General features: G+C 37.9%; 1 protein-coding gene and 2 long non-coding RNA genes across 3 annotated transcripts; 2 read left to right on the forward strand and 1 right to left on the reverse strand.

Moving 5' to 3' along the window:
• Positions 1-1,363: 1,363 nt before the first annotated feature.
• Positions 1,364-2,190, reverse strand: LOC113467287. Its single transcript, XR_003391426.1, has 2 exons — positions 1,966-2,190; positions 1,364-1,901 (listed from the first exon to the last, which is right to left on the reverse strand). It is a non-coding gene; the product is annotated as an uncharacterized LOC113467287 (long non-coding RNA).
• A 1,361-nt stretch (positions 2,191-3,551) lies between these two features.
• On the forward strand, positions 3,552-4,956 carry LOC103508916 (glutaminase kidney isoform, mitochondrial; the record flags this gene model as incomplete). Its single annotated transcript, XM_026823388.1, is given in 2 exon segments — positions 3,552-3,566; positions 4,666-4,956. Coding segments are annotated over 2 exon segments (306 nt in total), but the record flags the coding sequence as incomplete, so codon positions are not given.
• Positions 4,957-5,532: 576 nt separating this feature from the next.
• Positions 5,533-7,407, forward strand: LOC113467288. The gene is made up of 2 exons (XR_003391427.1): positions 5,533-5,586; positions 6,490-7,407. It is a non-coding gene; the product is annotated as an uncharacterized LOC113467288 (long non-coding RNA).
• The last annotated feature ends 4,148 nt before the right edge of the window (positions 7,408-11,555 follow it).

Here is an 11,555-nt window from a genome sequence, read left to right on the forward strand (position 1 = left end):
ATGGATCGGCAGCGTTCCTAAAATGTGGATCGGCAGCGGTTCCTAAAAATTTCCGTTCTAATGAAAAAGCTCAAATACATATGTGTGACGTCAGACTTCAGGCAGTTGTCTCTTTCGGCGAGGGAGCTTTGCTCGGCTCCCGTACACGTCATCGTGTACGGGAGCGTATGCCGTGACGTCAGAGATCAAGATTTACCGGTATTTTTAAATCGATTTATCTCGGGATCTAGAAGTGGTAGAAGAAAAAGGAAAATTCCATTGTTCCTCGTTTTTTCTGCTCTTTGACCTAAAAACTTCACCCACGTAAGCGCAACTGTTCTATTCGCTTTTGTTCAAGGGGGAAAATAGCAAGTCAGAAGAGAACACAATTAATAGTAAGGGTTTGTACATTACTTTTATTTTTAGAAACTTCACCAACGTAAGCGCATCTGTTCTATTCGCTTTTGTTCAAGGGGGAAAATAGCAAGTCAGAAGAGAACACAATTAATAGTAAGGGTTTGTACATTACTTTTATTTCTTTTTTTCGTATATTATATCAATATTAATATTTTAATGGCACTAGAACATTATATTCACCCAAATGTCCAAATAATATTGGAAATAAACGCTACATGGGTTGTTTAGAAATCGTGACAGAAGAAAGGGAAAATCAATATGATTAATTTTAGTTAGTAGACAAACAAACGAGCTACTGGCCTTGAGTGATAAAATAAAATAACGTCCACTCATTTATAGCCGGATTTTCTTTTTTCGTATATTATATCAATATTAATATTTTAATGGCACTAGAACATTATATTCACCCAAATGTCCAAATAATATTGGAAATAAACGCTACATGGGTTGTTTAGAAATCGTGACAGAAGAAAGGGAAAATCAATATGATTAATTTAGTTAGTAGACAAACAAACGAGCTACTGGCCTTGAGTGATAAAATAAAATAACGTCCACTCATTTATAGCCGGATTGAAATTGATTTGAAAGTTAAACCGAACCGATTTAAAAGTTGAACAAAGTCAACCAGATTATTTAAAATCTGGAGATCAAATTGCTTAACCTCAGTTTAATTCAAATATTGGCTCTGGCATTAGAAGGTAAAAGGAGATTTAGATATTGAAGAATACATGGATAAAATCAACAGTCATCTACATCAGTAAGCCATTTGATCGGCTCTGGCTAATTCTACTATTAAAGCTTAGATATTGAAGAATACATGGATAAAATCAACAGTCATCTACATCAGTAAGCCATTTGATCGGCTCTGGCTAATTCTACTATTAAAGCCAGGTCTACAGTCTCACGTTGATATATTTTTGGACATTATTCCTTCCACAGAAGCTCAAAGTACATGAGATTGCAGACTTGGGGGTTAGTGGAGTAAATAAAAATTGAAATAAATAAAAATGAAAGGATTATTAACAACGATAGATCCTACTAAAAAGGCACTTGAAATCAGATGACATATGGATGTTGTCATTAAAGAAATTTGTGTAAATGAACATGAATAAGGTTGCACACTTTGAATAAATCAAAAATAAAAAAAAGCTCGCTTTGTCCATTAGTTTCATTAGTCATTACATAGAACACCTGGTAAGGCTAATAAAGGCCACCTAGTATACATGAGGTAAGTACCAAAATATTTCGCATTACAAGGTCAATATTAGTAGGGAAAAATAATACATCCAAAATACAAGGCAATTTGAAAGGCACAAACATACAAATTTAAATACAGGGTGGTCCAGAGTTACCTGACGGTTTTTAAAATGATGTCACACGTTTAATTTTTGTGATAAAAGAGTGATATTTATTTTAAATGAAAGATAACAAAATGAGGTTTACTTTTTTGGGGATTTTGTTTCTGATGGTGATCAGGTGTGGCAGACGATATCCGAAAAATTGACCTCATTTTGAAAGCACTCAATCTGTGTGCAAAATCGACTTACTGTCGATATCCGAAAAATTGACCTCATTTTGAAAGCACTCAATCTGTGTGCAAAATCGACTTACTGTCTTTAGCCTTTCCTGGGCTATATAGCACGAATTTCGCGATACCTCATCCAGAGAAGCACCCGTTAACTCATCCAGAGTCCTTGACTTATAAATACTTATAAATATACACCTTGTTTTTAACGTTATTCCATGAAAAAAAGTCACATGAGCTAAGATCGGGTGAGGAGGGAGGAAAATAAAAATGAGTTCAAAACTTCCTCTCAGCATTAGTCAAAAATTCACTACTTTTAAGAAATGCCACCACAGCGAGAGCTCGATATTGTGGGGTCCACGACTACATTGTAACAAAAGCTCATTTAGTTCTGAACTTAGTGATATTAATTTCAATAAGCTATGACAAGTTACAACAAAGTAATGGGCAAATCAAAACCGTCAGGTAACTCTGGACCACCCTTACGAAGACCCAGTAAGGTCTCTGATCTACACAGCTGCATAATTCTACATGTTAACAAATTAATAAGCAAAATCAAAGAAATATTAGAGGATAGTAGGTAGGAGGGGGAAATTGTAAAACAAAAGGAAGTATTGTTATTTATCTCTCACTCCTCAGAGAGATACATCTTATAAATATACACCTTGTTTTTAACGTTATTCCATGAAAAAAAGTCACATGAGCTAAGATCGGGTGAGGAGGGAGGAAAATAAAAATGAGTTCAAAAACTTCCTCTCAGCATTAGTCAAAAATTCACTACTTTTAAGAAATGCCACCACAGCGAGAGCTAGATATTGTGGGGTCCACGACTACATTGTATTCCGATTGTAACAAAAGCTCATTTAGTTCTGAACTTAGTGATATTAATTTCAACAAGCTATGACAAGTTACAACAAAGTAATGTGCAAATCAAAACCGTCAGGTAACTCTGGACCACCCTTACAAAGACCCAGTAAGGTCTCTGATCTACACAGCTGCATAATTCTACATGTTAACAAATTAATAAGCAAAATCAAATAAATATTAGAGGATAGTAGGTAGGAGGGGGAAATTGTAAAACAAAAGGAAGTATTGTTATTTATCTCTCACTCCTCAGAGAGATACATAAATACCTAGGTGTAATATGGAAGGGAAGAAAAATAGGAGGCAATTTCGTATTTGGTGTGATATTGAAGACTTTAGTCATTCAGTCTGTTGGTGTAGCAGTATAAATCAATCACAGTAATCACACCTCTTCCAGAACAAAAAGTTATTTCACCCTCAGAATAAATGTTATTTACACAAACATAAAACAAAATAGTTTAGATTTTTTTAATAAATAAGTACTTGACTAATAAATGAGAAATTTGATTGAAATCTACACAAGATTCCTGTTCATTTTGATTTTGAGAGACCAAAATCTACGTTTAGGGAACTTGGGCCAAAAATATGAGAACCGTTTTAAGTGCACCGTTTTTTTTTTTTTAAATTTTAGTTATAATTATAAAAGTTAATTCTACGGAAAGGATTGATCCGATAAAAAATCCTATGAGATGTGAAGTTCTACCTGTCACCACCCAATGTGATAAATCTGATAACGAATCCTATCTGTTAATGATAATTCGGGGGACAATTCGCTTTCAAAGTAAGAACTAGGGGGTCAGCCTAAAAAGCTTGGTTGTTAGGGGGTCTGCCTTGTAAGCGCTAGGTCGCGGACTTGATTTCCGCGCGGGGCGGATCTTATCCTGAACGGATAATGTTCGTTCTCGGAACGGCTGGCTTTCTCCTATCCTGTCTTCTCTCTCCGATTTCGGGACCTAGGGAGTCAGCCTAATTAGCTTGGTTGGTAGGGCGTCTGCCTTGTAAGCGCTAGGTTGCGGATTCGATTTCCGTCCGGGGCGGATCTTATCCTGAACGGATAATGTTCGTTCTCGGAACGGCTGGCTTTCTCCTATCCTGTCTTCTCTCTCCGATTTCGGGACGATAAGATCTTAGCAGTTGCAGTTCCCTCTGTCAAACCTCTTAAAAAATAATAATAATAAAAAAAGAACTAGGGAGTCAGGGCTGTATTTTGGGGAATCGAGGGTGCCCTCCCCTTTGGACTTTATATTTTTCCCTTCAATTTAGGGAAAAACTTTGACTCTGCTGGGAATCCAGGCCGAATCTGATTCAAGCCTGATGTGATACGCTTTTGTAAAAGCTTTATGGCAGAATTCTCACATAGTGATCTCTTCCAGCCAACCAAAAATGGGATAGTAAGGATACTTTTTCTTTAGTAAGCGAACTTGTCCATCATAGCAAATGACTTTTGACCGTCCTTAACATCTATCCTATCATAAACTTTGGAAACGTATCATGTCTAAGTAAGAAGAATACCAAGTAAGAAAGTCAGGGCTGTATTTAGGGAGATCGAGGGTCCCCTCCCCTTTGGACTTTAGGGAAAAACTTTGACTCTGCTGAGGCCGAATCTGATTCAAGCCTGATGTGATACGCTTTTGTAAAGGCTTTATGGCAGAATTCTCACATAATGAGCTCTTCCAGCCAATACCAAAAATGGGATAGTAAGGATAGTTTTTCTTTAGTAAGCGACCTTGTCCATCATATCAAATGACTTTTGACCGTCCTTAACATCTATCCTATCATAAACTTTGGAAACGTATCATGTCTAAGTAAGAAGAATACCAAGTAAGAAGAAAATGCGAGACCTATTTCCTTCTTATTTAGTATTGACCCCCATCTTCCAGGTAGGTCTGCCCGCCAAGTCAGGTGTCAGCGGGTCCATGCTCGTAGTGGTTCCCAACACGATGGGCATTGCCCTGTTCTCGCCCCCACTCGATGCCCTGGGCAACAGTTGTCGTGGCGTACAATTCTGCGAGGAGCTGGTTAAGACGTTTAACTTCCACAAGTACGATAACCTGCGCTATGCTGCCAATAAGATTGATCCGAGGAAGCACAAGTATAGCTCGATAGGACTCAGTATTGTTACCCTACTGTTCAACGCGGCTGCCGGCAATATTTCCGCACTAAGGAGGTAAGTTTGTGAGGGTGGGATAGCACATTGCTTGAATATTTTTTTTTTTTTCAAGATGAGTGTTTCAACGCCGTTTTTCTTTCGTAGCAACGAAACATTAGACTCTTGTGGTCTGTGTCGTAGCATGCCCCTCCCCTAGTATGCCTCTCATCAGATGGACGAGAAGAGACACAATACTTTCCATTTAGGAGCTTGGTCAACACGAGAACCGATTTTATGGGTTAACTTCCTATGGGATACTTTTAGGTTGATGAACACCCTGTATGGCTGGACAAAGTCCAAACCTCGAGCCAGCCTAGCTAGAACGCCAGGAAATACCCGTTGAAATATTTGCAATCGAAAGAAGAGTACATTTTTTTGTAGATTGTGGGAATCGAATCCGGGACCTTCTGAATGGCAAGCGAGCGCGTTACCAGCTATCCGTACCCCCGGTTCATTTATCTTCATTGTGGTGGAATCTTTTTTTTTTTTTTTTTTTTTTTTTTTTTTTTTATAAATTTTTTTTTTTTTTTTTTTTAAATTTTTGTTCCTGTTGAATCACTGTGGTTGTGACGTCACTGCAAAAGATAGGTAAGTTCTAGTGTGTACTGTTCCTGTTGAATCACTGTGGTTGTGACGTCACTGCAAAAGATAGGTAAGTTCTAGTGTGTACTGTTCCTGTTGAATCACTGTGGTTGTGACGTCACTGCAAAAGATAAGTAAGTTCTAGTGACTAGGCCCGGAACTATAGTTGTATAGTGTGTATTTTAAAATTGATTTAACTGCCAAGGTCTTACCGAAATCAAAGAGAGAAAGAAGACAGGATAGGAGAAAGCCAGCCGTTCCGAGAACGAACATTGTCCGTTCAGCATAAAATCTTCCCCGGGCGGGAATAGAACCCGCGGCCTAGCGCTTACAAGGCTGGCGTATATCTATTGAAATGTTTGCTAACTTGGAGTACGAGAAGGTATACCTGGACACTTTGTCTGAACAAATAAGGTCAACAAATATTTTAATGTAATGGAAAGCCAGCCGTTCCGAGAACGAACATTGTCCGTACAGCATAAAATCTTCCCCGGGCGGGAATAGAACCCGCAGCCTAGCGCTTACAAGGCTGGCGTATATCCATTGAAATGTTTGCTAACTTGGAGTACGAGAAGGTATACCTGGACACTTTGTCTGAACAAATAAGGTCAACAAATATTTTAATGTAATCCCCGTCCTTAGTGTAATCCGACCATAGAAAAGACCTATAGTACAGCCCATACGCTATACCTACGTAGATAGATCAACAGGTAGGTACTTACTGCAAATTTTTTCTCTCATTCTGGAGGATAAAACTGAAAGGCCATTTCGAAGTTTGGGGCAAAAATCAAAAGAAAACCTGACAATTTGCACTCCCTTTGTTATTTTTCCGTGTTCCAGGTGGGGTAAAACACCGCTAGACGAAGCGAAAACATTCAAACGAGACAGGATCATCCAGATACTAGACTTTGGGGCAAAAATCAAAAGAAAACCTGACAATTTGCACTCCCCTTGTTATTTTTCCGTGTTCCAGGTGGGGTAAAACACCGCTAGACGAAGCGAAAACATTCAAACGAGACAGGATCATCCAGATACTAGAAGGTTCCCTGAGTTCCACCAGTAGTGCTGAGGACTCTGAAGACGAATCCTTGCAATTGCCGCAAATTACGTCCAAGAAAACCTAAAACTACGATACACAATATTTTTCCGCCGCGCGTTATTTATTTGAAAGAAACATTACCCCTATTTTTGGCCCCGGGTGGGAATCGAACCCGCGACATCGCGCTTACAAGGCAGGCGCGCTATTTTTGTAGCAAATTAGACTGGCTTAACACCGTAATTGTGTTTCGTCTTGATACAGCCTGGGCAACTGGGCATCGCTTCGAACTCTTGACGTTCCGTTTGCTCGTTTGCTGGTACTCTTGGAGAATTTTTTACTTGGTAAATGTGTTTGTTCAGGCAAATCCGATATCTCGATAACATAAAGGCCCGTTCCCACTTGCAGTGACGTCATCCGATTTTTTTTTTTCTTTTTCTTTCTCGAATGTCCTGTAATTTAAATGAGAATGTTCCCACTACACACGACACGATTTTTTCCGAACGACACAAAATGTCTTTGTACTCTTTGTAGGCCATGTAATTAAATAAAAGTGTGCACAATTTTTTTTTTCCGAACGACACAAAATGTCTTTGTAGGCCATGCAATTAAATAAAAGTGTGCACATTTTTTTCCGAACGACAAGTGGGAACGGAACATTCATCCGAAACAAGCAGGATGGCGAAAGAGTACTGTCACTCCGAAGGAAACAACAACCTCCCTTAGTTTATTCTGTGATATAGGTAGTTTTAAGCTTTTAATGTGGGTAAAATGAGACGTACCTTTTAGTATGCCAATCTGCTAGTAAGCATAGAACCTAGGATTCGGAAACACCAAAGGATTCCCAAAGGAAAATACACTTCTTCTGGGATATTCGGATGTCTGAAAAATTAAAACAGGCTATTAGGCAGTGGCGTAACGTGATCTAACTCCAAGTGTAGGGCGGACACTAATTTCTATCACAATATCTATCTAATAAGAATACAATAATTATTTAAAGTCAATATTTAAGGGTATTTGAATGGAAATTTTCGAGTGTATGGCCGCCATACACGCCCTACATGGACGCTACGCCACTGCTATTAGGTAATAGTGCTAATTTATTTAACTTTGCTGTATTTGGTGTTAACTCATGTTTTAACACTTTCTTCGTTCTTCCTTTTAGTTAAAAGACAATAATACGTAGCTTAATTTTATGGAGCAATATTTTATTTTCCTTGTTAGATGATTTTCATTTTCGTTGTTTTCGATGTTTTTTCAATACGAAAATATTGAACATACCTAGAGCAGTTTGTCAAATGTACATTATTTAATTGTTTCTGTCTTGATTGTTGATTGTTTTTAAAGTGTCATATGATTATGTATGTTACATATTTATTTCTTTGTTTGTTCGAATATTATTAAATATTGAGATAGGTACATCGCTAATTAATTAATATGGTATTTTAATTAATATGGTATTTTCCTACCAACAATTTATTATAAAATGTCTACCTGTATTAAATTCTTGTTTCATCAACTCCCGTAAGGTACCAATTCACAGCTCATACCTTGTCCTTAATGTGTGGCCACACATTAAGGGTGCCCAATATGTCCATGTTGAAAGGAACATTCATTCTTTTGCGCAAGGCTAGATGGATGAAAACCATCAAAAATCTACTAACAAAGACCTTTGTTCATAAATATGGCTGTTATACCTATACATAATAAAGACGCACATAAATAGAGAGGGCTAAAGAGATGAGCTACTTTGCAGAAAAACAATATAACCCCTAGATCCACAATCTCAAGTTAAAAGCTAGATACTTTGCGCTTCTGCATAAGCATGAAAAAACGTCCAATATTGGTTTACCAATACTGATTGAGATGAAAAGAGGATTTCCTTATGCTTAATACCCAGGTCAATCCTGAGACAATCCTCGGTGGTAAACGACCTTAGTAAACTTGAGACTGTAGTCCTGCGGTTGTAAATACTTTATGTACACATCAAACCAAGACATCACAGAGAATCGAACCGGGAAATCTACTAACAAAGACCTTTGTTCATAGATATATGGCTGTTATACCTATACATAATATAGACGCACAGAGATAGAGAGGGCTAAAGAGATGAGCTACTTTGCAGAAAAACAACATAACCCCTAGGTCCACAATCTCAAGTTAAAAGCTAGATACTTTGGGCTTCTGCATAAGCGCAGATGCATGAAAAAACATCCAATATTGGTTTACCAATACTGATTGAGATGAAAAGAGGATTTCCCTATACTCAATACCCAGGTCAATCCTGAGACAATCCACGGTGTAAAACTCGACCTTAGTAAACTTGAGACTGTAGTCCTGCGGTTGTAAATACTTTATGTACACATCAAACCAAGACATCACAGAGAATCGAACCGGGGTCTCCAGCACAGCAAACCACTACGAAGACTTTTCCGGACGGACTCCTGATGATAATAATAAGGGTTAGGGACAGAACTGTCATGCAATGGACAAGGTGAAGTGGGTACCTAAGATAACTAGTATAGCTCCCTATACTGTAGTAATAGAAAGTAAAATGGACAGCAATAAGCAGAAAAGAACCATCCAAAAATATATACCTACATTTAAAATTTTAAATCGACCAGATGATTTTTATACTCCCCAGTTCTTCTTGATTTGCATTTATTTTATATTTAAGTATACCGTAGGTTCAGTCTTCTCAGCTTGGGCAAAAGAGTCTGGGTGAGGTCTACAGTTCACGGAACTATTAATACCTAGATTAAGGATACCTTTAAGAAATAGACATTTTTTAGGGTTTTTGAAAGTTGGTATTCTGTCGACTGGTTCCTTTCTGCTTAACGCTGTCCAAACGTTAGCATCACACGGGAAGTAAAGCCTGGATATGTTTTCGGTTTATTTACAGTGAAAACGACATAGCACACCCTAAGGAGTGTCTACCTGTCTACTAAACTTATAATTAAATAATATTGAGTAATAAAATACTCTAACTAAAGAAACTTGATGTACGTACATACGTTAATATTAGGAAGGATGGAGGACATTATTACTTAAGACTAAAGCTGTGTGTCCACACATAGTCGACGACCGTCGATGGACGAGGTGAATCTATGTTGTGTGGACGGTTCAGTCGACATCAATCGATGGCCGTTCGACTAAGTGTAGAGTGTGGAGTTGTGGACACACCTTAAGAACAGAGTGGAAGGCATAGAGCATCGATCAGGTAGAGTATAGAGGGAAAAGCGACGAGAAAGGAAGCGACAATTAAAACCGTATAGAACTGAGGGCAAAAAGCTCTATGCTCGTTCCTGTCCACTCTGTTTTTAGCCTTAAGGAGGAAACAAGAAGGAATAGAAAGCTATATTGGAAAGAGAGGGAGGGTAAACAGGGAGTTTTCCAGGTGCTTTAAGATCTGTCCAAACATAGTCGATAGGCCGTCGATCGACAACGATCGACGAGGTGAATCTATTTGGTCGAGGCACTGTGGATGGTTCAGTCGGCCGATCGACTATGTGTGGATACTGGATACACATCATCAGAAAGAGGGCAGTATTAACCATAGGGTCAGTAGGTATTAGAACACACACAAACACACATCTCTAAAAGCTAAGAGTTCAACTTACCTGATTATTCTTAAAAAATAGTTATTAATACTTCGAGCAAGACATAGCCAAATCTGGCTAGGTATTCCCTAATTTCCAAATGACCAAAGGTCTTTTTTAGTAAAGGATATTTCGAGAGTACCTATACCTGCTATAGTTTATTATTATGACAAACCTGAAAGGCAGCTAAAATTTCAATTGAATAACTTACATCTCATGATAGGAGGGAGCAGGGAGCGAGCGCTGATTTTTTACTGACCATTTAGGTATACTTACCACAAACTTACCTAAAGTTACCTCGAGATCAAATCCCTATGAACCCGATTATTGAAGCATTTAAAGCAGCCAGAAATCATTCTAAAACCATATTACTTACTACTCAGACAAATACTATATTTTCTAATAAGTCAAATAAAATCAGAAGGGAAAAAAAAGACCTATGCAAGATATCGTTCTAAATTCATACAGGATGTTTAAAACACAGGTTCTACATAGGTACAGGAGAACTCAAAAATCCTCAGCAAACAGGCAAACAAGAATTTCAGGATGCATTTCTTACCTGCTTGTAATCTCAACAGCACCCAAGATAAACAGCGCAGCGCGACTAAAAATGTCTAAAATGGCTGAAGAGCTAAAATAAATAAATTGGTTTTTCGTTTCCAAATGATCAAAGGTCTTTAAAGGATATTTCGAGAGTATACCTGCTATAGTTTATTATTATGACAAACCTGAAAGACAGCTAAAATTTCAATTGAATAACTTACATCTCATGATAGGAGGGAGCGCTGATTTTTTTACTGACCATTTAGGTACTTACCACAAACTTACCTACAGTTACCTCGAGATAGAATCCCCATGAGCCTGTTTATTAAAGCATTTGAAGCAGCCAGAAATCATGCTAAAACCATATTACTACTCAGACAAATACTATATTTTCTAATAAGTCAAATAAAATCAGAAGGGAAAAAAATACCTATGCAAGATATCGTTCTAAATTCATACAGGATGCTTAAAACACAGGTTCTACATACAGGAGAACTCAAAAATCCTCAGCAAACAGGCAAACAATAATTTCAGGATGCATTTCTTACCTGCTTGCAATCTCAACAGCACCCAAGATAAACAGCGCAGCGCGACTAAAAATGTCTAAAATGGCTGAAGAGCTAAAATAAATAAATTGGTTTTTCTTCTTTTTGGTATAGTAAGTAAGTAAAAATATAGTAATACTCATTCAATCTAGTTTTGTACTCCTTAATTGCGCAGAAAAAAACGGATAACACCGAAGTGTTTTTCTGAGCGTGGATTACACAGTGCGAATTTGAAAAGCGCATTAGCATAAAATCGAATGGCCTCCACTCTCACGCTCAGACTGTCTGACGTGGTCTGTCAGACAGTCAGAACGTG

Source organism: Diaphorina citri, unplaced genomic scaffold (assembly GCF_000475195.1).
Source record: "Diaphorina citri unplaced genomic scaffold, Diaci psyllid genome assembly version 1.1 scaffold446, whole genome shotgun sequence".
NCBI classification, from domain to species: Eukaryota; Metazoa; Arthropoda; class Insecta; order Hemiptera; family Psyllidae; genus Diaphorina; species Diaphorina citri.